General features: G+C 39.4%; 3 protein-coding genes across 3 annotated transcripts in view; 2 read left to right on the top strand and 1 right to left on the bottom strand.

Annotated features, from left to right (window-relative positions):
• Positions 1–18,780, top strand: part of tmem91 (transmembrane protein 91) — a 38,892-nt gene extending 20,112 nt beyond the window's left edge. Inside the window, exons 2-4 of the mRNA XM_058388289.1 lie at positions 1–141; positions 6,363–6,509; positions 13,399–18,780. The exon at positions 1–141 is cut by the window's left edge and continues 1,255 nt beyond it. Coding sequence (XP_058244272.1) covers positions 1–141; positions 6,363–6,509; positions 13,399–13,554 — 444 coding nt within the window. The 3' untranslated portion in view covers positions 13,555–18,780. The remainder of the gene's footprint in view (positions 142–6,362; positions 6,510–13,398) is intronic.
• A 150-nt stretch (positions 18,781–18,930) lies between these two features.
• Positions 18,931–23,493, bottom strand: exosc5 (exosome component 5). The gene is made up of 6 exons (XM_058388291.1): positions 23,335–23,493; positions 23,063–23,176; positions 21,940–22,061; positions 20,700–20,840; positions 20,491–20,580; positions 18,931–19,109 (listed from the first exon to the last, which is right to left on the bottom strand). The coding sequence occupies exons 1-6, from the start codon at positions 23,426–23,428 to the stop codon at positions 19,014–19,016; spliced, it is 657 nt and encodes a 218-aa protein (XP_058244274.1). The 5' UTR covers positions 23,429–23,493; the 3' UTR covers positions 18,931–19,013.
• Positions 23,494–24,566: 1,073 nt separating this feature from the next.
• Positions 24,567–27,500, top strand: part of bckdha (branched chain keto acid dehydrogenase E1 subunit alpha) — an 8,943-nt gene continuing 6,009 nt past the window's right edge. The window contains exons 1-2 of the mRNA XM_058388318.1: positions 24,567–24,721; positions 26,888–27,064. Coding sequence (XP_058244301.1) covers positions 24,608–24,721; positions 26,888–27,064 — 291 coding nt within the window. The 5' untranslated portion in view covers positions 24,567–24,607. The remainder of the gene's footprint in view (positions 24,722–26,887; positions 27,065–27,500) is intronic.

Genomic DNA, 27,500 nt, shown 5'->3' on the forward strand with positions numbered 1-27,500 from the left:
AGCAAGGAGTATCTGGAAACCACGTTCATGGACATCGGCCCTGGATCTCCTCTGGAGCGGAAGCTGCTGGCAGTGAGCAGAGACGTCCACAGCGTGTCCTACAGCATGGAGGATGAAGACGACCTGCTGCCAGACTTTGAGGTGAGATCTTCTTTGGTTCTTTTACTTAAATAACTAAAGGGATCATGGCTGTACCTGATAGCATCTGAAGGCTACAGTCTTCACAGTGAGGACTCTGTAGGTGGGGAAGTTACAGAAAAACCAGAATCATTTTTCAAATCCAAAATTTGTACATTTTCCAAAACTTCTGTCTTAATTAAAATGAACAGATGGACTAAGCAGTAAAAACTCTTCCCCAAGCTGAGACTATGGGTATGTGATATGACCAAAAAAATTGAAAATATCATATTAGGCACTGTGTGTATACAATATGTGCGATGCTATAGAGTTTCTAACAAACTGGCGTCAAAACAACAGTATTGATTTAAAACCTCTGTGAGTTTTATGTCAACAAAAATAAATTATTTAACAATGAAAATGTGGGTAAAAAAGGTTTTAATTTAAATTAAATAAAAAAAAAAATTAAATGTAGTATTTATATAAGCATTTTAAAATGTAAATTTTCAAAATTATAAAATTGTTAAAAAATTAAAAAATAAAATAAAAATTGAATAATAAATGAATAAATATATAAAATATAAAAATTTACAAATATAATCTGCAATATCAAAAGAAATATTTTGACATACAAGAAAAAAAATATTAAAAATAAAATTATTAATAATTAAATAATTAAAAATAAGAAATTGTAAAAAATAATGTTTGAATACACTGTAATTTTTTTTCATTCAAAATAATAACAAAGAAATCATTAAAAAATGAACAATTTCATAAAATTTACTTCAAATGTCATAAATATAAACTGCAGTATCAAAATATTAACATGATATCAACATTTTAATATTATATGGTTCTGTAGTGCCCAGTCTTATTTAAATTTAGCAGTTTAATTTGACAAATAAATCAGAATAAATTGCAGTGTCTTGGACATGCGTGGATTGGTCATGGTAAGAATGTCCTTAGGTCTGGACACCAGTCCAAGAAGTCCAAGCAAAATGTCTTCTTAAACACTTCTTCTGTCTACATTGTCTTGTTGAAGTATAAGTCTATATGTAGAATTTATACCAGCTTTTCATATAGTCTTTGAAAGATCAATTACATGGACAGTTTTCTATATTAATAGATGATACAAAGTGGAGAACTCGAGCTTGACCATGTAATAAGACATGGAAGCTAAACCCAGCTGAAAACAAAATGAAGGAGGAGAAAGGAATCTAAACAGGAACTAAAAACCAAAATACATGGTGCTGTCACTATGGAAACAGCAATGCACTGCTTCACTGCCGAGTGGTGTCTGTGGCATCAACAGTTTAATAAGCCTGCATATAAAATCTGGATATATAGGAAAGTATCATTTGTGATGAATAAATTAAAATGCAAGAAAAAGAAAATGAAAAACTTCACAACGGAAAAGTATCCACCTTATTGTCCAGGAAGTTCTGTGATCAGGAGCCAAGAGAGCAAGATTGCCCATGCTCATCGGGGTGCAGTTTTAAAGCTGTTTTGCATCAATGTACATTGTTAAATGCACTTAAATTTGTACTGGAATTGTGATTGACTCTCCTGTCAATCACACAGACATTAGCAATCATGCAGAACAGGGTGGATAGAGCATTCCATCGGAAAAAATGTGTTGGGACATTAAGAGGTGGTAATAACATATACAGTACATTATATAGCCAAAAGTGTCTGCACCTGACCGTTACACCCATATGTGCTTATTAAATATCACAGTCCATATTTAGTCCCCTCTTTGCTATGATAATAAGCTCTACTCTTCTGTTAAAGCTTTCTTCTGTGGGGAATTGTGATCATTTAGCCACAAGAACATTAGTCCATTAACTCCATTATCAAGGCCAATACTATTCATAATTGTGTCAAAACAGTGTCTTATGGGATTCATGGATCAATACCGTTTCCAAATAAAAGTGAGACGAGATTGAGATTAAAAACAATCAGTCCTTTTTCAGGCCGGGTTTAGCTAGAATGACCTCTTCAAAAAAAAAAAAAAACCCAGCACAAATATTATTATTATTGTTATTATTATTATTATTATTATTATTTTTTATTTATTTATTTATTTGTATTTTATTTTAGATAATAATAATAATAATAATAATAATAATAATAATAATAATAATTGTTATTAATTTTATTTATTTATTTATTTATTTATTTATTTATTTATTTATTTATTTATTTGTATTTTATTTTAGATAATAATAATAATAATAATAATAATAATAATAATAATAATGATATAATATTTATTTATTTATTTATTTATTTATTTATTTATTTATTTATTTATTCATTCATTCATTCATTCATTCATTCATTCATTCACTTATTTTTTTACAAATTCTCAGACAAGCTCAGGAAAATATTTGGCGAGACCAATGCACAAATGCCAATAATCCAGGTTAAAACAGAAAGTCCTCAGCTTCTTCTGAAGCCAGGCAGCTCGAGCTGTCACTGTTTATTACACATGCCAAGCCGTGATTTGCATCCAGAGGTCAAATATAATATGGGTCTAATTGCAGTCAATCAAAACTTGATAGACTGAACACTGGCGACACAAAATGGAGCTAGGACAGCGAGGCTTTAAAATATTTTACGCAGATTTTTTGCATAGAATTCCAGGAACTCTTACATCCTTTATTTGCCAATACGATACACATTAATGGAATATTTCGGAAACCAGGGGACGTCAAAACGTATAATTTTTTCATGAAGAATGGATAATAGCCTTATAGCCTTTCAAAAAAATAAAAATAGAGACGCAATAAACAGCCGGTCCTGGAATAAGTAAGGAATAAAACACTGAGGATGCTGTTATATGGAAAAATAATCAATAACAGGTTGGTGTAATATCACTTACCTTATTAAGGTGGATTATTTTCCTTTTGCAGCACATTTACCGCTTAGTTACATTTTATGTCGTGTAACATCTCCTAAACAAGTTCCTCTTGTCATTTACATTGCAACAACAATACACAAATAAACTACAGTTACACAAGTCTCTCCCATTTTTTTGGGTTAAATAACAACACATTTGTTTTATTATGGGGCTGTGTATGAGATAAATTATTCATGATGTGTGTCTGGGGGAAATAAAAGTTGTCGGAGAGACTGAAACGGCAGGAACATTCAGACAAGGTCAAAAAGGAGTAGAGACATGGAAATTGCAGGTCTTTTTTTAAAAGAACAAGTCACTATTCGCCTGAAGGGAAGTGCTGCTGCTGCTGGTGCTGATGCTGTGTATTTGGCATAACCTCATTCAGTCACATTAGCTAAGAGGCTCCAGACGAGGCATTACAAAACAGGATGCAGCAACAATGCATGCAGAAATTAGGATGCTTTGGAATGAGCTTGATGAACATTTTTGTTTGAATGGTTTCTATACTGGGTTCTTATTTAAAAAAAAGATAGCTTGACTTGAAGAGGATGCAGTTATAATGAATATTAATAATGACATGTTATAATTATGAATATTTGGGATGGTTATAACTGTTCTTATGCTGCTTCATTTACAATTAGCATTAATAAGCTTTTAAGACACTTCTTACAATAGACAGAATAGAAATTCGGTACAATACAATCATGTGTTGATATGGATACGTTTTCAATAGTAAGCAGCACCTGAATATTTCAACCTGCTCCAAACATTCAACATTAGAAAAGTAAGTACAAGTCATATCATTGAAAGTAACAGCAGTGTTTGTGTATTTCATTCAGACTCTTAGCAGGATATAATGGATATATACAGCGACCAGACATAACATTATGACCACCTGTCTAATATTGTGTTGGTCCCCCTTTTTGCTGCCAAAACAGCTCAGACTTTGTATTCTGACACCTTTCTATCAGAACCAGCATTAACTTCTACAGCAATTTGAGCAACAGTAGCTCGTCTGTTGGATCGGATCACACGGGCCAGCCTTCACTTCCCACGTGCATCAATGAGACTTGGCCGCCCATGACCCTGTCACCGGTTCACCACTGTTCCTTCCTTGGACCACTTTTGATAGATACTGACCACTGCAGACCGGGAACACCCCACAAGAGCTGCAGTTTTGGAGATGCTCTGATCCAGTCGTCTAGCCATCACAATCTGACCCTTTATCAAACTCGTTCAAATCCTTACGCTTGCCCATTTTTCCTGCTTCTAACACATCAACTTTGAGGAAAAAATGTTCACTTGCTGCCTAATATATCCCACCCACTAACAGGTGCCATGATGAGGAGATCATCAGCGTTATTCACTTCCCCTCACACTGCTCATAATGTTATGCCTGAAAGGTGTAAATTTTGGGGGTGTGTCTATAGCACAGGGCTTTTGCTGTTATGTTATGATGTCCAGCACTGATGTTGGACGAGAAGACCTGGCTTGAAGTCTCCGCCTTAATTCATCCCAAAGGTGTTCTATCGGGTTGAGGTCAGGACTTTGTGCAGGCCAGTCAAGTTCCTCCACAACAAACTCTCTCATCCATGTCTTTATGGACCTTGCTTTGTGCACTGGTGTGCAGTCATGTTGGAAAAGGAAGGGGTCATCCCCAAACTGTTCCCACAAAGTTGGGAGCTTGAAATTGTCCAAAATGTCTTGATATGCTGAAGCATTAAGAGTTTCTTTCACTGGAACTAAGGGTCAAGCTTAATCCCTGAATTCACTGATTTGGAGGGGTGTCCCAAAGCCTTTGGCAATATAGTGCCTCATAATGATGCAATTACACACCTGCACCATTTGGACCCAATGCTGTATACATCCTTTACAAACTCATATGCATAATGTCTTAAAAAGTAAGCAGTATCGCATCTATAACACTATTATCACACCCTGATGTACACCTTCTGCATGTTCCATTATTTAAGAAGCTTGTAGCCAGCTGCAAGAATGGAGCTGAAACCATGAACATATATATAAATATATATGCTTTGTAAATGTGCTGTTTTATTTTACAATAGTCAAATGTAAAGGTATTGGGTATATTCAGTGTATGTGTCCTTCAAATAAAGTGTTAGTTTTATGGGAAGAAAAATAATAATGTTTTTAAGGCATATTTGCTGTAATAGCTGTCTCTAGGATTCAATGACATTACTGACGATATCTGAGTTGAAGGAACAAGGTCATCTTAATCTCTGTATCTGATATATGTAGAATAAAACAAGATACAAAAACAGGGTTGTGTGTTGAGGTCTGTATTTATGCCACTTTTTTTAAAATTCTCTAAAGAATAACTATACACAGATTTTTCCCTAACCAGCCTCTTACTTCTGCTCTGTCTTGACATTAATTAGACAAAAAATGCAGCTTGTCACATTGCAGAGAAACCAGAAAGCTCCAATTTCTGTGCTGAAGACTGTCCCATGGTGGAAAACTTTCAGGAACAGCTTTAGTCTTCTCCATTAAATGATAAATAAACATTCTCCCTACAGGAAGCAGTTACACATCTCACACACAAAACCCATGCAAAAACCCATCAAGCACCATGATGAAACTGGCTCACATGAAGACCATCCCAGTAAAGCAAGACCAGAACTTACCTCTGCTGCAGAGGAGAAGTTCATGTAGAGTTACCAGCCTCAGAAACCACCAATTAACAGCACCTCAGATTAGAGCCGTTATGAAGGCTTTACAGAGCATCAGTAGCAGACATATCTCAATATCAACTGTTCAGAGGACATTATTGTGGATTTCGGCCGCCTTCAGCATTGTTTTACAATGTAGAAAGAAATAAACATCAGGAAAGACCATGGAATTAGAAGATGTGTCCAAACTTTTGACTGGTGGTGTATATATATATCTGGAGGCAAGTTCTTAAGGCAAAAATTTGTACTGCGAAACAAATTTTCCCATAAGAAATAATGTAAAGCAGATAATCTGTTCCAGCCACCCAAAAATATTACCAGTATTCCCAATACGAAGCGAATGTAAACTGTATGGCTGCTTACAAAGAACTGACCCAAGCCAAGCATTCCATGTCAAGGGTCCTCACAGGAAGTCGTGCCACCAAGCATGGGCTAAAAATAGAAAAGACCACCCACGTTACCAATCTAGTCCTAGTTCATTGTTAGTCCATTAGAATCTTTGAATGTAAACCTGTGCGTTATTAGAAAGTTGTTAACGTATCAGAAAATAATTCATTTCCACCCTTTTCTTTCTGAAGTGCATCCCTAGCTGTGCTATTATCTCCTTTATGCCAAGTCATAACTCTCTCTCTCTCTCTCTCTTTCTCGTACAGGATTCCTCGAGTGACGACTTCACTGACACAGAAAGCGAAAGCAACTTCCCTCTTATGATCCCACAGGATCACCTTGGTCTGGCCTTCTTCTCCATGCTCTGCTGCTTCTGGCCTTTAGGCATCGCTGCCTTTTATTTGTCTCAGAAGGTACAAAAATTGCACCAAGTAAATACTTATTTCAAAAATACACACACAATACCAACCAGGCATAACATTATAACCACCTGCCTGATGTTGTCTTGGTCCCCCTTTTGCTGCCAAAACAGCCCTGACCCGTCATGCACTGTGTATTCTGACACCCTTCTATCAGAACCAGCATTAACTTCCAGTCGTCTAGCCATCACAATTTGGCCCTTTGTCAAACTCACGCAAATCCTTACTCTTGCCCATTTTTCCTGCTTCTAACACATCAACTTTGAGGACAAACTGTTGACTTGCTGCCTAATATATCCCACCCACTAACAGGCGCCATGATGAGGAGATAATCAGTGTTATTCATAGCACCCGTCAGTGGTCATAATGTTATGCCTGATCGGTATATATATATATATATATATATATATATATATATATATATATATATATTAGTAATATGTACACACATACCGATCAATCATAACATTATGACCAGAGAGAGAGAGAATTCTGTACCTTTAAATTCTATATATAAATTATTGAATATGCAATCAGCAATTTTTACTCAAATTAAATAACAAAACCTTTAAATGCACATAACCCTTCCACCATGCACAGTGTCCACACACACTGGTCAAAATAGTGAGTCAGATCACGTGCAACTACACTATATTTTTTATTTTTATTTTTCTTGCTTTAATGGAACATGACCCACTTCGCACAGCTTCAATCAGTTGTGTTTTTAAATGGATAAGACCTACTTTTCTGAATTATGGGTGAACTAGAAAAAAACAAACAGCCACGCAACTATTGAAATAAACACAATATTATGTTATAAAGCAAGAGCTTTCAGAAGAACAAACATGAGCCCGTACGTTGCAAATATGTACAGTCTCTCTTGTCTTCGGAATGCATTTAGCATATTTGTAGGGCTCTACAATTTCACATTCCTGAATCTTTTATACCATCCTCACTGCACTGGCGCTCTTTTGTGAATCCTAGAGAGTGTGAAAATGCTGAGCAGCAGGCAAAGCAAACCTTTTTATATGGTTGGCTTGGACCTAATAAAACGACTACAGGCCAGACGTGCGGGTGATGAGTTTGACGAGTCCCTGTGAATCAGTTTCTAATACAGAAATGATATTTAACATATTTAAAACTATTCAATTACATATCAAATTAAGCCTATTGAAAATGAGTTAGAACTAGCTAGTAATGACAATGAATCAGAACCTTCAAAATAATCAGACATAGCTCTGAAAAGACGAAGTATTCCTGTAATAATCCTGACATCATTAATACATTTATGAGACGAGATGCGTAACGCCTGATCAGGCATAACATTAGGACCACCTGCCTAATATTGTGTTTGTCCCCTTTTTGCTGCCTGACCCGTCGAGGCATGGACTCCACTAGATCCCTGAAGGTGTGCAGGCACCAAGATGCTAGCAGCAGATCCTTTAAGTCCTCTAAGTTGTGAGGTAGAGCCTCCATGGGCCCATGGACATTTACAGGACTTAAAGGATATTTACATGACTTAAAGGACAATTTTGATAGATACTGACCACTGCAGACCGGGAACACCCCACAAGAGCTGCAGTTTTGGAGATGCTCTGATCCAGTCATCTAGTCATTACAATTTGGCCCTTCATCAAACTCGCTCAAATCCTTTACGCTTGTCCATTTTTCCTGCTTCTAACACATCAAAATGTTCACTTGGTGCCTAATATATCCCACCCAATAACAGGTGCCATGATGAGGAGATCATCAGTCTTATTCACTTCACTGGTCAGTGCTCATAATGTTATGCCTGATCGATGTAGCCTGACATTTAAATCCACTTTCTATTGGAATGTATTTAAGTCTTTATGGTTGTAAAACAAGCAGAAAACAAAAGTAGGTTCTGAATTTCAAGTGAGAGCCAAATGATGGAATTGATTGCAAACAGAAAGCTACAACTGTATTAAATAGCAAAGTAAAAAAAATTTTCAGTAACAAGTCAACTTCCCGCAGCTGGCACTGAACTACTTCTTGTTCCCTAATGAAATCTACAAGAGATGCTACAGAGGAGAAACAAGATTGAAATGTTGAATAATGAACAAGAGCTAGAAGTGGAACAGGAGTCATAAATCACGGTATAGGGCTGGCCGTCACACTTGTACGTTTTCCCATTCCTTCAGTAGAAAGGAATTTTTTGTCGTTCATATGATACAGTAATGGATTAATACAGGGTTACGTTTTTGTATATTTCTGTAATGACAGATCAGGTCTTTCTGTCTGAAGAACCGAAAGCAAATGTTGAACAGAATAAACAGAAATAGGTTCAACTTTGTATTTGAACATTTAACATTTAAGCAACATCACATGAGTAAGAGTGCTCTTGTACTGAACTCGACATGGAGATGATTCAGCTGTACTGAAATTCAGTATAACTGCTTGCTTGTAAGTGTGGTATGCATCAACCTGGCATAACATTATGACCACCTGCTTAATATTGTGTTGTTCCGCCTTTTGCTACCGAAACAGCCCTGACCCGTCATGCACTGTGTATTCTGATACCTTTCTATCAGAACCAGCATTAACTTCTTACCAGTAGCTCGTCTGTTGGATCGGATCACACGGGCCAGCCTTCTCTCCCCATGTGCATCAGTGAGCCTTGTCCGAGCATGACCCTGTCACCGGCTCGCCGCTATTCCTTCCTTGGACCACTTTTGATAGATACTGACCACTGCAGACCGGGAACACCTCACAAAAGCTGCAGTTTTGGAGATGCTCTGATCCAGTAGTCTAGCCATCACAATTTGGCCCTTCATCAAACTCGCTCAATTCCTTACGCTTGCCCATTTTTCCTGCTTCTAACACATCAACTTTGAGGACAAAATGGTCAATTGTTGCCTAATATATCCCACCCACTAACAGGTGCCATGATGAGGAGATCATCAGTCTTATTCACTTCACCTCTCAGTGCTCATAATGTTATGCCTGATCGGTGTATATAAATAAATGTTGGTCATGTCTGATGTTCTGGTGAACAGAGTTCCTCATAGATTTAATTCAATTCATAATGTCCAGCCTGTTCCAGTGGCGGATGAAGTGCTTTCGCAAATAAGGGGCTGTTAATGACGACAATCAGGTTAGTGCCTTAGAGATGACGGAACGTAATTAAGCTGAAAAACAGATCTCACAAACAACAAGGAAATATGCAGGAACCAGGATATGAGTGCAAGGAGGTTTCGATAGAATGCAATAAGTGAGGAAACTAGACAAGAAGTACGAAATAAGACGCAAGTAGAAGCTAAGACCAGGAACATAATCAGGAAATATATAACTACACAGTGTCATTAACGAATAATAAGAATCAGGTAACATAGATAGTAGACCTAATGTGGAAGGAGTAAACGAAACCAATACAATAATAGAGAGAGGTTATTTGTTTTTATTTGTTTTTATTTGTTTTGCTCATTATCACAGTGGATGAACTGAATATTTCTAGATGAGATCATTGAAGTTTGACCCAATTTGACTTCCATATCACACGGAAGCTGTCGTCCAGGCTGTATGAAGGTGAACACATGCTCTCTGAGACATGCGAATCCAGCTGTGTTAACTTTTCCTGCAGCATCTGCCCTCTTACGCATACCCGAACCCTGGTCATACCTGAATAGGGTAGCGTCGCTCTGATTGAGTTTTGCTCCATTTAGAGTCTGAAGCCTGTTTTGTAAAGAAAGAGAAGCTATTAAAATAAAGGGAAGATGATGAATATTTATTTTAATAGATGATTCACAGTGCCGTATCTTTTTAAGCACAGAACTCTCTTGGGCTATAAGACCTTGGTTAATATGTGCAATATATTTTTGGTCCTTTTGTGAAAATAAGAGCCCCAGATACTGTACTCACATACTCTAGTGCCAGATCACAAAATTTCTCACCTCAGAAATTCCCTGGGAATGGTGCAGTAACGATCAGCAGCACATCGCTGTATGGAAGATATTGCTCATTACAGCCAGCAGAATGACAGACAGCAGGGTATAAGGTTTTACGTCTGGTCTATTTCAGACAAACGGTCCCACAGCCAGAGGTTATATTGGGTACATCACAGAAGCCCGACTGAGTTTCAGATTCATTGTTAAATGCTGATTTGTCTCAGAGTGTGAGGGAAATGACTACACCGAAAGGGTCAATGGTAGCAATTAACAGCTGAGAGATTACACTAGTCAGATAGCATCCTCGCTATTAAACGTCCTGCTTCAAACCAACACCAGGAACAGCTCAGAAACTATGGTAGTGATTTATCTTTTCTCATTCTATTTGCATACGGTGTGTTTGGGCCTTTTGCCTGCTATACCTGCTATTTCTGTCTTTAAATAATTATGCACACAAACTCTACCCGCGGATCAGTGCATTCACATCGTGCCAGAATTACGGTAATTACAAGATGACAGCTCGGAGATTCAACACCCAACCATTCATCTCATCAGACTTGGAAATTAGGCTGTTCTGTGGAAATGCACACAGCACTATAACATGGGTTACTTCCCAGAAAGCACACACACACATACACACACACCTCCAGCCATATAGTCACAGTGTACACCATTAGACAAATCTTAATGCCACCTGCAGGGAAAAACGCCAGCGGTTTCATTTTGGATCACGGAAAGTATTTCTGAATCTAAATGAGAAAATAATCAGATTCAATCATTTACATGGCTAATTCTTTCCATATTTAATGGATTATTTCAGATCTACACCACCCCTGTCAATCCGATCTAAAATTTCATTCGGACCGAAGTCAGGCGGGCAGATTGTGGCGTTTACATTAAGGCTTTTCGATCCAGTTGCATTTAAAACTACCTATAGTTCATGAATTGGCTTCAATTTTAGTTGGAAGGTACAGTGTTAAAGCAAGTGCTGATTGTAATCACACACAAAGATAAGACATTATTTATAGTCGTTAACCTGTGAAATAATTGTTCCTGGATCCTACACTCTTATCGCTGAAGCCCAGGGCAGGGAACCGACCCGGCCACTGAGGGGGTTAACTCTTAGTGCTGGTCCCAAGCCAGGATAAAACCGAAGGGTTGGGTCAGGAAGGGCATCCCATGTAAAACCTGTGCCAGAATCAAACTATGCAGATCGGATGATCTGCTACGGCGACCCTGCACAGGGAGGAGCTGAAGGACAACAACAACAACCTTGGAAGGTTTAATCTGTTTATTACAATTCCCAGCTGCTTCCCAGCTAATCTGAGCGAGCTAGTCTGAAGCTTAATGCTATAAATCTGCTAAATGTAAGATATAAACATAAAAACATACAGGTCTTGTCGAAATCACAGCTTTTAAAGCACTGATTCATCACTGACACAAAAAGCTAATCTAGTAACAGATCAGATTATTCATATTTCCTGCTATCCTCTGATTTACATACGCACACTGCGAACACATGCAATGCCGGAAAATTCTCTTTTCTCTTTTTATGCAAAACCCATTATCTCCGTTAGGATCATTATTCCCATCTTAGACACATCATTAGCTGGAAGAATTACAGCAGACAGGCTTTTCTCCCAGCAACCCTTTTTTTTCAAACCGGAATTATTAGATGCATTTTGCAGTCCTTGGAGTGATGAAGATCGGAATCATAGTAATAGCCGATATCCCTAATTCATCCATATTTAAGTGGAAGTATAGATGAGAATGAGAAGAATCCATCCAAAATTGTATAGATTAAATTGCAATTTATATATATATAATATGCATGCGTAAAAGTTTTCAACTGATGAAATAAAATTAGTCATGGTTTGATGTGAAAAATAACTAAACCTGTTAGAAGATGGTTTTTATTTTGATGTTTTGCCCAGAAACATTAGTCAGTCTCTGTAATTTTGTTAGATGTGTGCATGACTAACACTTTGTAGCTTGCTAATGAATGAATCAGTCTAATATTTACTATTAGCAAGAATTTGACTTACGTAATCACAAGGCTTTAGCAAAGAAAATACGCTACAAGTTTTACCTCAACATGATTTCTAGACAGAAAAAGGAGACACGAGGCTTTATACTGCGGCATAGTAAAACATGTTACTGAGGTAGAGCCAGTGGCTTATCCATCCTCACACACACACACACACACACACACACACACTGCTGCAGCGCTAACTACAACGTGTAGCATGAGAAGGTCACAGATGATGAATCGGCACCCGTGTTGAGTTTCTTTCCGCGCTGATGAACTTGTTTGGATGCTAAACCGAAATCAATGGATGCTACACTGAGCCCATGTTATGCTGGTTCTGATAGAAAGGTGTCAGAATACACAGTGCATGACGGGTCAGGGCTGTTTTGGCAGCAAAACACAATATTAGGCAGGTGGTCATAATGTTATGCCTGTTTGGTGTAGTATGCAGTAATACCGTAGAATCGATTCTATATTGTGGTTTACTATACAAAAAAAATAATAAATCTTTTTTTTTTCCTATGTAGAATTAATAGAAGTTGAAGTAGAAGTCCTGGTGAATTAAAAAAATAATAATAATAATTTTATGGTACATTCCATAGGTAGAAATAGCACATTTCTACTATGCATGACATCACAATATTACTGGAATTTATTTATTTTTATTAAAAAAAAACAAAAAAAAAACAGGGACATTATTGTGTAAATAAATGCCGTATTGTAAAAATTAAATAATTAATAAATAAATGATCAAACATATGAATAAACAAGCAAACAAAAAAAATAATAAAAAATAAATAAATATAAAAATAAAAAATAGATTAATTAATAAATGCTGTTTAAAAAAAATGCAATGATTTATATATAATACATATATTGTGAATACCAGCAGCTGAATGATGGTGGTGAGATGTCTAACACTCTGATCTTGACTTTTCCTTCTGGCCAGACAAACAAAGCATGGGCGCAGGGTGACTTCCAGGCAGCGAGCAAGGCGTCTCGTCACACTCTGTGGCTCTCCATCGTCTCCATCATCTTCGGCATCATCACCTACATCTGCGCCGTCGCCGCTCTCATCTCCTACCTGTCCGGGAAGCCGCCTTAAAGTGTGCACAGTCTCAGGCCCCTCCCCTTTTACAACACTGTCCCCGCCTCCTGAAGACACTGACATTCTGCGCATACACTCACACAGATCTGTACCATGTATTAACACTGGGCTTTTATTCGAAATTAACCTTCCCGGATCCAACCTGTCTGGATTGTAGAGGGACGGCTGCTAATGCGACAGATGGGAAAAGGATCTCAGGACATAACTAACAGATGAAACACGTCTCGGTTTTGTTCGAACCCCTTACAGCTGTGCAGCAGTGGCACAATGCCACGGAGCCCAAACAGCTTGCGTAGATAAGAGAGCTGGCTCCTTCTAAAATGTTTCCGAGACCTGAGGGTTTGTTTGAAGGATTTGACAAGGTCTGAAAGAATAGAACTTTCAGCAGGTCGTGTTCTTCTTGCTCCTGTAAAACACTGGCACGATTTTAGAGTTATTAGTAACATCTATGGGACCTAGCTATTCAAACACACACACACACACACACACAAACACACACACATACATATATATATATATATTTGTGACAATATTTCTCTTATGTCCCAAATTCATTTAACTATTCATCTTTAATAAGCTCTTTATCCTGATCAGGGTTGCACTGGATCCAGAGCGTATCCCAGGAACACCGGGCAAGAGGATGAAAGCCACCCTGAATGGGACACACATACTCTCACACAAACTCATTCACCCTAGAGGTAATCTAGAGTAGTTAATCCATCTACCGGTATGTTTTTGGAAAGTGGGAGGACACCAAGTAGCCGAAGAAATCCCACACAGAAACAGGGAGAACATGGGAGACTCCATACAGGCAGTAAAGCCGAGCTCAGGATGAAACACGGTGACCCTGGTGCCGTGAGGCTAGCAATGCTACCCACTGTATCCCTACACCAACATGTCTTATGATTCAGTGTGTGCCATAAAAATGTTTCCGTAATGGACGACAAATGGAGCAGTAGATAGACTTAATGCAGTATATTTTACAGTTTCTGAGAGAGTCGGAAAGCTTGAATTATGTGGCAGCCTGGGAAAACCCTTCACATGAACAAAATTTCTGCTCTATACTTCTGAAAACTAGTTTTTCTTTTTTGTGCATCTCTAACAGAAGAATCTTTTTTAAATTAATTTAATATTTTATTTTATTGTTTCACATACCTCTAGATTTATACCTATAAACCCTATGAACAAACATTACTGACTACTTTAAACAAATTCAGGGTGGTGGTAGCTCATATGGTTAAAGCTCTGGGTTGTTGATCGGGGTTCAAGCCTCACCACCGCCAAGCTGCCACCATTGGGCCCTTCAGCAAGGCCCTTACCCCTCTACGCTCCAGGGGCACTGCATCATGACTAACCCTTTGCTCTGACCCCAATCCTCCAAGGATATGTGAAGAAAGACTTTCACTGTTCAGTAATGTATATAATAAAGGCTACTTAACTTAAATTCTGCCTTTATACTAGGAAATGAATTCTCACTTTGCTTATCAGCATCATCCACATCAGTTTCTGTCTCATCAGCTGAGATAAAATTCGCACACAGCCTCATTGTTGTCTCTTCACTTGACTGATCTCTGTTCAACATAACGTTGGTGAGGAAATAATTGCTGGAAATAATTCAGTCAGTTGTTAACTAAATGAATTATGAGCAGTTTAAATCTGTGTGCACTCTTCTCAGCTTTGATGAAGATGTCCTGGTGCAGGATGCATGCATCAGCTGTCTGAATTCAGCTGAACTGATTAGGCTTACGTCTCTGACACATAGCAGTCATGTGACATTCACACTTATAACCGATCAGGCATAACATTATGAGCAGTGTGAGGTGACGTGAATAAGACTGATGATCTCCTCATCATGGCACCTGTTAGAGGGTGGGATATATTAAGCAGCAAGTGAACATTTTGTCCTCAGAGTTGATGTGTTAGAAGCAGGAAAAATGGGCAAGCGTAAGGATTTGAGCGAGTGTGACGAAGGACCATAATTGTGATGGCTAGACCACTGGATCAGAGCATCTCCAAAACTGCAGCTCTTGTGGGGTGTTCCCGGTCTGCAGTGGTCAGTAGCTATCAAAAGTGGTCCAAGGAAGGAACAGTGGTGAACCGGAGACAGGGTCATGGGTGGCCAAGGCTCAATGATGCACATGGGGAGCGAAGGCTGGCCCGTGTGATCCGATCCAACAGGCTAGTTCTGATAGAAAGGTGACAGAATACACAGTGCATGATGGGGCTGTTTAGGCAGCAAAATGGGGATCAACACAATATCAGGCAGGTGGTCATAATGTTATGCCTGATATGAGTATCTGGTAAGGTTTGAGTCAGACTAACTGCATTAATGCAGGTAGAAACCCAAAGCTAGGTTAAAAAGTAGCCTAACTAAATGTTATGTTGGCAACATATATGATAGTCTATATATATACTGTATCTCAGCCACAGTGACATCCGATGGGTTTTCCTAGACCGCCACACAAATCTGACCCACTTTCAGTATGCCATTAAGAGTCTCCTCTCCACAGTCCTGTCTAATAATAACAGCACTTAGACAGGACCGCTTTCTGAAGTCAGTGTCACCTCACATAGTGACGTACTGATGCAGTTAAGGGTTAAGGATGTGGTTCAAGGACACTCTGGGCAAGTCGGACCTGGTGTAATCCTAAGAGTACAGCCTCAGTTTAAATACAAACCTGGACTTTTTCCTCACTTCACCATCGGCATTTCTTTGCTTGTCGTGTATTTTTCCTACTCCATGGTTCTCCATCCGTTTGATAACAGGCATGCAGTGAGATTATGAAATGAATGTGTGTGAAAGTTTCGGCTTTTTATGAGACTTTCCACCAAGTTTGTCCTTCCATCCTTAAGACAACTACAACTACTGTATCTGCATGGAGATGTGTGCACTGAGACCGTTTTATTATTATTAAAAAAAGGAGCTTCGGCGTGTGTGGGCGTTTGCTTTTGCCTCAGTAAGCTCTGTCAGCTCCCAGAAAATGGCCCCGCTTGAATGAAGTGAGCCAAACAGGAGGGGGTTCGAGTGAAGCCGCTAATAAAAGAAGCAGTGAGTGCAAACATATTGTTCATTATAGTTTTATGCCGGCGCACTCTATTGTGATGTTGTTCTGTTGTTTGCTTGTCATGTTTTTGTGTTCTACAATTCTCTACAGCTCACACAAACAGTGATTCATCCTCGTGTGTTTGGTTATATAATTACCATGAAGCCTGGGCTTATTATTTACAGCGTAACTGTGGAGCTGGGATTCTCCGTACCTTCAGGAAATACACAGTATACAAAACCTCAGAGACGTTTCGCTAATGTAGAAAGGCAGTACTCTGGAGTCATATTATTATAACCCAAATAAAAGATTTAACGCTAATCATTTAATGCTGGGAAGTAGCAGGTGGCCCAAATTGAGCTGAAATAAGGGTCAGATATTGGCATTGGCAGACGAGGATATCGGAGTATGCTAGTATGAGTTATAAGTCAAAAATATTCATGCTAATCGCCAAACTTGTTGGAAATGACGTCAGAAGGCCAGAGTAACTCACTCTGTACATTTGTGTTGAGCAGAAAAGCATCTCAAGGAAAGAATGGTCACCATGTCAAACCTTGAGAAGGATGGGCTACAACATCAGAAGACCATATCAGGTTAAACTTCTGTTAGCAAAGCTGCGGCTGCAGTGGACCAAAATTGGCCTGGTCTGATGAATCTTTTTGATTTCTGATGAGATGTACAGATGGGTGGGGTCAGTATTTGATGCCAGAAGCATGGATCCAATCTGCTTGTGTCAACAGTCCAGACTGGTAGAGGTGGTGTAACAATGTGGGGAATGTTTTGTTGGCTGTAAATACCAATCAATCATCACTCGAATGCCTGAGATTATATCAGTATTCTTGTTGACCAGCTTCATGGCCACATTTTGAATCGTCTAATGGCTCCACCCAGCGTCATAATGCACCATGTTACAGAGCCGTCTCAAACTGGTTTCATAAACATGACAATGAGTTCAGTGTGCTTCAGTGACCTTTCCAGTGACCAGATCCTAATCTAATAGAAGATCTAGTGTTGGATGTGGGACATTCACATCATGAAAATCTGCAGGAATTGCGTGCTGCAATGATGTCACTGGACCAGAAATGGACCTATAAGGAATGTTTCCAACATCTTGTGGAATCCAAGCTATTAAGAAGTTCAGGGCTGTATTGAGAGCAAAGCAAAGCGCTGACCAGTACTAATAAAGTGCTCAGTGGGTGTATTAATTCCATCTCAATTCCAGTTTGCGACGCTCCAAAAGAATAAAGTGCTAAATGTCAGACACTCATTTACTACTTAAAGCCGACTTTCAACTGAAGCAAACCAAAGCAGGGAATCATTTCTCCTCCCTCAGCATCTTCTGCTGACTCAAAGGGCAAAACGTCGACTGTTGTGAGAGATCCAGGGCATAAAGCAGCGTCCGAGCAAACTTGTCCCGGCAGATCCATTCAGAGCCGTGTTCCCGCCGAGCGCTGATGAAGTGGGCCAGATCACAGTGTGGAGCACAGGGTTACATCTACAGCTAGCAGACCAGCCTCAGACTGGAGACGAGCGATAACACACAGACGCCGCTGTGTCCACGGAGAACGCAGACGGCTACACGATGACGTCATAGCGCCAGGGAAAAGGTCAAGGTGATTCAGGGTTTGTTGCTGTTTTGGTTAGACATCTCTACCAGACATCTGATACATAATTCTGTTACGTCTGATTCACATAACTAATGTAAATGTTTATGAAGAATGATGAATCCTGAGTCAAAACAAATACATTCACATGTACCAGAGAATATATGTTAGGAACTACATGCGTCTGTGAATGGCTTTGGTCATGAAGGTCATTTTCACTCAAGTCTTGGTCCTAATCAACCCCCCAGAATGCACTGCATAAACTCAGCATCTTTAATCTGGTCTTCTGGGGTGAACAGTGTTACCTCATCTTCCTTTCCTCCTTTTTTTTCACCTATCTATCTATCTATCTATCTATCTATCTATCTATCTATCTATCTATCTTGTTTATTTACCCATCCTTCTATCCATCCATCATCCACCCATCTATCTATCTATCTATCTATCTATCTATCTATTTCATTTTTGTATTTTTGAGAAAACCTCTACAAACATGTCTTGACATTTCTTCAGTCTGCTGAAGGCTGGATGGATATAGACTGGCTGTTACAGAGTAATGCTCAGGGGTTTGTTTGTAGTTACAGGAAACAGTGAATGTTGTGAATCTGGAGTTGGAGGGAAGAACAGAGTTTGGTTTCTGAGTTATTATTACCATCCTGACATTGACCAAATTTAAACTTTGTCATGCCCTCTTACTGGAACTCTCTTCAAGCAAATCAAACAGCAAACACGTTGAATTGTAGAGTTTAGAAGTACATTTAATACAGAAAAAAAAAGTCACCAGAAAAATACAAGAGAAATAATGAGGTCATAATATTTTGGAGTATCGTCGTTTCACGGAATCTCTATAAAACTGGAAGATCCGCTCAGACGCCTTCTGGCTCACGGCTATACACTGCTGCATCTGTGTGGAAAAGACAGGATTAAAATAAACTAGTACCGTGAAAACAGGAAGTACACAGGAGTTGCAACTTTATCAAATGCGGTGGTGGCTGAAGTGGTTAAGGCTCTGGGTTGTTGATTGGAAGATTGGGGGTTCAAGCCCCAGCACCGCCAAGTTGCCACCTTTGGGCCCTTTAACAAGGCCCTTAACCCTCTCTGCTCCAGGGGTGCTGCATTATGGCTGACCCTGAGCTCTGACCTCCAAGGATGGGATAATTGAAGACAGAATTTCAATGTATTTGTGACAAATAAAGGCTATTTCTATAAATGTATACAGTAATCCCCCGCTATAACGCGGATTTTTATTTTGGAATATAACAAAAAATCTTTGCGGATTTTCCCGGTATATCGCGGTATCCGCAAACCTTATAGTGAATTGTTTTTATGTTAGGTAATTTATTAATAAAAATATAATTATTAATTATAAAATATAAACATTAATTGAAAATGAAGTAAAATGTTAATAATATATAAAATACTGTACAGCATCGCATTGTTTAGGAAAGCGTGGTGCGGGGAAGCTGAAAATCTAAATACAGTACGGCTGGAGGAACGAGTCCGGCCAATCGGAATGCCTCATTCATTTAATCACGGTTGTGATTGGCTGCTGGCTATGCGTGCAGTTGGGGAAAGGGAAGTATATGTTGTATAGCGGCTCGGGCCGGTTGAAATTGACTAACGAGTTAACAGGTTGGTTCGCTAGTGGGTGGTAGGTAGTACTCTCTCTCTCTCTCTCATACTGTACATATCATGTTGAAGGGCTCATCAAAATGAATACCTGTACTTCACGGAGTCACAGAAATGTGCGTTTTATCAACCCACGGCTCTTCGATGCTGGAATACATCGTTTTTCTCCAACAGAGCGAGAATGTGAATCAGTCTTTAACACTGATTTGTTTAGATTTAGCGAGGGACAAACGCTATTGGCTGTCAATCAAGTCAGTCATGTAGTTCACATCATAATCACACTCACTTCCTGTTTCAGATGGAAGCTATTTGATGAGGAACTTTAAAGCTGCTGTTTGTAATTTCTCACCCCCTCTACTGCCTATGTGCTATAACTGCGACTCGGACCAACCTCTCCTTCTCCTTAACTGATCCTAGGTTTATATATAGGAGCTCCCTTCTACGAATAAAAGGACAGAAGCCGAGGAGCAGGAAGACAGACTCATTACTAAAGGGGGGGGCGGGGCTTCCAGGGTAATTACTGACAGTTTAGTGGCTCATGTTTCATTTAATAGGAAGAAAAACTGCTCTTTTGGCATTTTTTTTAAATCATTCATCTTCTCCAATATTAAAATATGCTCTTCAGCACTGAATGACTGAAACGTATATTCGCTCACCTCTTTCATTGAGAAAGAACCTTTTGTTGATGACATCATAACGTTGTGCTCTTTACTATCGATGGCGAAAGTCAATAGGGCTCGACTTTCCTAATATGAGGGGGAAAAAAATCGATCGTTGATATGGCAGATCAGTTCAGTGTGACGCTGAAACAGTGAATGAACTTAAACGAGCAAAGGATGTGAGTGTAAAGAGAAAGGTCTCGCACCTTTTCCTGCTGAGCCGTGGGGTCTGTGATGATTTGGCCCTCTGCGTCGATGGCACACGTGACTCCGCAAAACAGGCGGCTCATGGGCAGCCCGGCGTCCATCAGCACCATGCATGCAGCGTTCAGACAGCACGCTAACAACTGAGCACCAGATAAGGACTTAGAAAATCATCTTGTGAACTCTGTTTGAACTCTCCTTGTGTTATTCTACTAGGAGCCGAAACAGAGCAATAAACTCGGAGCCCTACACTCTACAAGTCGAAAAAATAGCTAATGATGTTTATTAATTTGATACTATAACTCTTCGTTATTTGTAAATAACGTCAGAAGAACATCGCTGGTCTTTTTGTAAACTTAAACTGTCCAGTTTTCAGTGCATAGCGTGGCCTCAGAATCATGTTCTTGGCTGAATAAAGCCCAATGTGGTCTTCTGTTGTTTCAACCAATCCACCACAAGGTTCGATGTGTTCTGCGTTCAGAGATTTGATCCGATCAGAGAAAGTGCATTCTGTTATTTGACATGAACACAACCCGAAGCTCTCGACCGGTTTCTGCATTAGATTGGATCACCTTAAGTGGATAGAGTAGTGTATACACCGACCAGGCATAACTTTATGACCACCTGCCTAATATTGTGTTGCCAAAACAGCCCTGACCCGTCCTGCACTGTGCATTCTGACACCTTTCTATCAGAACCAACATTAACTTCTTCAGTAATTTGACCATGTCTGTTGGTTCGGATCACACGGGTCAGCCTTCGCTCCCCACGTGCATCTAGGAGCCTTGGCCACACATGACCGTGACGCTGGTTCACCACTGTTCATTCAGTGGACCACTTTTGATAGATATTGACCACTGCAGACCAGGAACACCCCACAAGAGCTGCAGTTTTGGAGCTGCTCTGATCCAGTCGTCTAGCCATCACCATTTGGCCCTTATCAAACTCAATCAAATCCTTACTCTTGCCCATTTTTCCTGCTTCTAACACATCAACTTTGAGGACAAAATGTTCACTTGCTGCCTAATATATCCCACCCACTAACAGGTGCCATGATGAGGAGATCATCAGTGTTATTCACTTCACCTCTCAGTGCTCATAATGTTATGCCTGATCGGTGTACAACTCCCCCTGCTACAACCCCCTTAATACTAATTAAAACAATGAGCACTTCTCCATGTATAGCTTTATCTTTAAACCACATCAGGTTAAAAAGCTCAGGGGTGAAGCTGGGAAGGATACCGATCCGTCATCATGCACCACCTGCAGGACCAGTGTGAGAGAGGAGCGAGGATGAAGAGTGGACAGCAGAGCAGCTTCGCACGTCTCCCGCACACATTGCTCTCTCGTGCGCTCCCGGACACCTGAGGACACAAGAAATGAGAACATTTACTGAGGAGATGTTCGTCAGAATGTAGCCTTTATGTGACTGCCACCATGAGGTGAAAAGATGGAATCACAGCCACTCCAAATCAAGTCCCAAAAAAGAAGCAATTTCTCTCTAGAATTCTACTTTCAAAATGGCTGTATGAAATAAAGTATTAAAACAAACAAACAATAAAAAAAAAACTAAAAATCCCTCACTTGTCTGTAGCTTGTGATTTGTTGTTTGATGTTCTATATCTAACTTCATTAACTGCTGCTTGATGATAAGGCAAAATATCGGCAATTGTAAGCAAATGTATTTTTATTGCTGAAGTTACCTATAAATAAGCATATACGTATACACCGACCAGGCATAACATTATGACCACCTGCCTAATATTGTGTTGGTCCCGCTGTTGCTGCCAAAACAGCCCTGACCCATCATGCACTGTGTATTCTGACACCTTCCTATCAGAACCAGCATCATCCGCACATGATCCACTGTTCCTTCCTTGGACCACTTTTGATAGATACTGACCACTGCATCCCGGGAACACCTCACAAGAGCTGCAGTTTTGGAGATGCTCTGATTGAGGACAAAAATGTTCACTTTCTGTCTAATATGTCCCACCCATTAACAGGTGCCATGATGAGGAGATCATCAGTCTTATTCACTTCACCTCTCACTGGTCATAATGTTATGCCTGATCGGTGTATATTACCTGTATTTATAACTTTATTGTTAAATGTTACTTTTCTTCATAAATCGCCACGTGTTGTGTAATGGATTTGTACCTTTTTGCTTGCTGAGTAAGATTTAGATACTTTCCTTAAACAGATTATAATCTAGATAATGACTTTGAATGAGAGTTATAAAACAGACCGAGTCAGCTATGGGAAAATGCATCATAAGACCATTTATCACTCGTTGAGATCTAGGTAAAAGCACTGAATCTGATCCGTTATGAATGTACACACACACACACACACACGTACATACTCGGCATGCCGGATTTGGGCTGGATCAGAACCTCCAAAGTCGCTCGATCATAGATCTCCTTGTTGACTTTAACCTCAGCTGGTCCATACACTCCAACCATCACACTGGTGTCTCCTGTCAAGGAGGAAACACAGCGGTTAGCCCTACACGGCAATGTTATAACAGGTTTATAACTCTGTAGTAACAAAACGCTACACAGCTAGCTTGGAAGGGTCTTGTTTCTGACTCGGATTAGACCGTGTTATTTTATAGAACAAGAGTAAAAATCACACCTTGCATGAACGTGGCTGAACCGTCAGGTTTGGAAAGTAAACTTTGTTCGCTGCCAAACTCCCTTAAAACTGGACTATTGATGTCCAGCTCCATCGTGGCGCTCTTCTTTGCGGCGAAGTGTTTGTCGCACCTTTTAATCGTCACCGTTTGGGGCGCTCATTGATGACGTTAGAAGCGCAGTAGATTCCTACATAGTAGCATAGTAGTGTAGAACAAACTCTATCTATCTATCTATCTATCTATCTATCTATCTATCTATCTATCTATCTATCTATCTATCTATCTATATTCAAATCTGGAGATTGGGCAGTAGTCTCTTATTTTTTCCCAGAGCTATATATATATATATATATATATATATATATATATATATGAAATGTCATCAGGAGGAAGATGGATGGTCACAAACCATCATGAGCTGTTTCCTTTTTTGCAAAAAGAGTGGTATAAAGTTCCCCAACAGCAATGTGAAAAACTGGTGGAGAGCATGGAGCCAAAACACATGCAAATCGGGGTTATTCCACCAAATACTGATTTGTTAATGATATTTAGCCAAAGCATTAACACAGTTTGTTTACAAATTATTTGCATTTTGTTTTATTTGAGTTATTAAAGCTTTGCAAATACTGCATGATCTTGGGTTATTTTTTGCTACTTATTAGTTTTTCTACTGTTTCTCAAGCTGTACATAATTTTATTTCATTTCATTACACATTCTTTTCTTTTTCGGTGCTGAGTGTCCTGTTTTTGTGTTGTCTTTTTGTACCTATTGTTTTTGCACTGTCTTGCCTTTGCACTGTTTGCACCCAGTTGAACACTTTGCACTTTATGTGGCTAGGAGAAAAACTTTGGTCCTAGCTCTGTGTTGTTGTTTTGTATTTGATCTTTATGTTGTATGTTTATGTAGCACCAGGTCCTGGAGAAACGTTGTTACATTTCTCTATGTACTGCGTCAGGTATATGTGGTTGAAATGACAATAAAGCCTCTTGAATCCTGAATGTGTCATTTCCTTTAAATATACACTCTAAATAACAATAGTTATATTTTGAATTTAGGAAAAAATATTGTCAGCAGTTCACAAAAAAATGAAACAAAATTGTTCATCTCATGCACCTGTAAGAAAAAAAAACTTAAGAAACTTTCTTTCCAGAGCTCTCTAAGATATTCTATAGTATAGAATTAAATCCGTGTATCTAGCTATCAGTTCATCCTGTCCTACAGAGGGCGCTCCATAGTGAAGTAGGAGAAAGTGAGGACCTTCAGAGGGAAAGATGGCGGCTGTGAGAAACATGCAGAGACTGTGGGGAATCGGTGTTGGTGCGATTCGTCGAAACGCAGCACTGAAAACATCCAAAATCTTGCAGCAAAGAGCTTTCCGCATCAATGTAAGCTTTACACGATCAGCTTAACGTTTTATTAGGGGCGGGGTTTGGGTGCGAGAAGGTCTGTCCTTTGTGTGTTTATTTACAAGGACTCATTACCTGCTGGAGATCTGTGGAGGACAAGATAACCTGTTCGTCCCATAGTGGGGACATTTCCAGGACTCGGTGTTTAATACAGTTCCAGTGTTTAGGATAATATTTGTGATCGTGAAAGATGAAGGTTATTGTTTATACCTGGCTCCCCGTCGTGCAGGTGAAATACAGGGTAGCACTGTGTAATGTTTCGAGTAAACAAGATCAGTGAACACCAGCTGTGAAGTAGATTAGATGTTTATAACAACTAAATATCACGAGAAAAGGTTGACAGAATTTATTAATATGCATGAAACTCGTACGACGCTTGCCGGTTGACACTGCGCATGCGTGTTTTACTGGTCCCGGCGCCCACCTGTCTCCTGCTCTGATTGGTTGATTTCAAGGGGCGTGAACACACCGGTTTCTATTCAGTCTCTGTACAATCTTTCTGGTCGGACTAAAAGAGACTACACTAGAGACTTTGTCCATAAATTAAAAAGAAAAATTTACGTTAAAGAAAACTCTGATTAAATATTTATGCTTAATAATAGTATAATAATTAATCTGTTTATTTTTTGGATTGGAATATACGCCGACCAAGCATTAAATTATGACCACCTGCCTAATATTGTGTTGGTCCCCCTTTTGCTGCTAGAACAGCCCTGACCCGTCCTGCACTGTGTATTCTGACACCTTTCTATCAGAACCAGCATTAACTTCTTCAGTAATTTGAGCAACAGTAGCTCGTCTGTTGGATCGGATCACACTTCACTCCCCACGTGCATCAGTGAGCCTTGGCCGCCCACGACCCTGTCACCGGTTCACCACTGTTCCTTCCTTGGACCACTTTTGCTAGATACTGACCACTGCAGACCGGGAACACCCCACAAGAGCTGCAGTTTTGGAGATGCTCTGATCCAGTCGTCCAGCCATCACAATCTGGCCCTTCATCAAACTCGCTCAAATCCTTACACTTTTCCATTTTTCCTGCTTCTAACACATCAACTTTGCTCATTAGGACAAGCGTATTAATATATAATCCTGTGATAATTACAGCCAGCGCTCCATCTAATCAACAGACAAATCAACACCTTTGGACCAGTCAGAACCGAGATTTCAGCAGCATTATATGTGTGCTATATTTCACGTTCTTAGATCAGCACTGTCTGTAGTGTTCAGTACTTCAGTGAGTCAGTATCTCATTTATTATTTTATTCCCAGCTGCTAACCGTGAATGTTAATAAACGGTCTGGTTAAGGAAATTGCTTTTTAATACGCTCAGCACTCTTCTGTGTTCAGTAGTCCTCACTCTACACATCTGTTGTGCGTCACTGGAGCTTTAGTGTGTCTGTAACGTCTGGTCATGGAGATCCATGAGATCCAATTATAGTATCAATAATAAATGAACCTATGAATGGAGCTCTTTAGGAATATTTCTAGTCTGTTGTCTTATAGTGGTTGGGTGTATATGTAGAGGTGGCTTGTGACTCTGAACTTGTATGTGCTTTAGTAACCTTGAAAAACTTAAAGGAAATTGAGAGGTTTTCAGTCTAGAATGAAAGAGTCTTTCAAAACAGATTGAATTAAAGATCCAGTTGTTTAAGAGAACTTTTAAAAATAAAAATAAAAAAATTATTTATTTATTCATTTATTTTCATTTTAATTTATTTATTTAATTTTAATTAATGAATTAATTTACTTACTTATTTACTTTTTGCTAAAAATAACACAGATCATTGGAAAGTCATTAAATACAATATCTGAATCCAATTTACTCACCAGAGCGGCTTAGAAATGACAAAAGGTTACGAGTTCACAATCCTGAACCTACCAGAGAGGCCAAACTCCAAGCAATGAATAAAGAATGAAATAAAAAAAATTAATAAACTGTATTTGGATTCAATAAGGTTATTAACTTGTGCTTGCTTTTAATTGATAGGCCGAGTGGTGGCTTCCATTTCTGTGAAAATGTTTGAAAATCTCTTGTAGGTTTAGGTCTGTGTTCACCCTTGAATTTGGAATAGTCCAGATACCTACTGTTTGTTTAAACCCTCTCATTTCTGATGCACATAACCTGCTAATCTCCTACAACAGGGAGCTCAGTGCCAGCAGTCGTTTGATTCGTCCATGGAGAAGCCTCAGTTCCCCGGCGCCTCGGCCGAGTTCATCGATCACCTGGAGTTCATCCAACCCAACGTGATCTCCGGGATCCCCGTGTACCGAGTCATGGACAGACGCGGCCAGATCATCAACCCGTCCGAGGATCCACAGGTAAGAAGCTGAAAAGTTCTACACCGTGCATGTGCATCCACCCACACACACACACACACACACACACACATCAATCTGATTGAATCTGATTAGTCAGAAAGTTACAGCAGCGTAGACGGTAGTCAGAACACAGGTGTCTATTAGTACAGCACTGTTGCTATAGTAACAGCTCATACAGTACATGCTGATGTCTAACATAGAAAATCATTAATAACCACGTAATAATACATTAATAAGGTGAAGTTTGTGTATGCAGCTTTTAGGGAAGGAGTCCCCAGTGTCAGAGCTTTGTAACACGCACGCTGTATTTTCATGCCACAGCCTGCTCAGGGTTGAAAAGAATATTTCATCTTGATGCTTATTGGAGATCAGTTCACTCACGCTATCATTCAGAGTGACCGAGAGGGTGCACAAACTTTTGCACACCACTCCGTGT

The sequence above is a fragment of the Hemibagrus wyckioides genome, linkage group LG04 (assembly GCF_019097595.1).
Source record: "Hemibagrus wyckioides isolate EC202008001 linkage group LG04, SWU_Hwy_1.0, whole genome shotgun sequence".
Lineage (NCBI taxonomy): Eukaryota > Metazoa > Chordata > Actinopteri > Siluriformes > Bagridae > Hemibagrus > Hemibagrus wyckioides.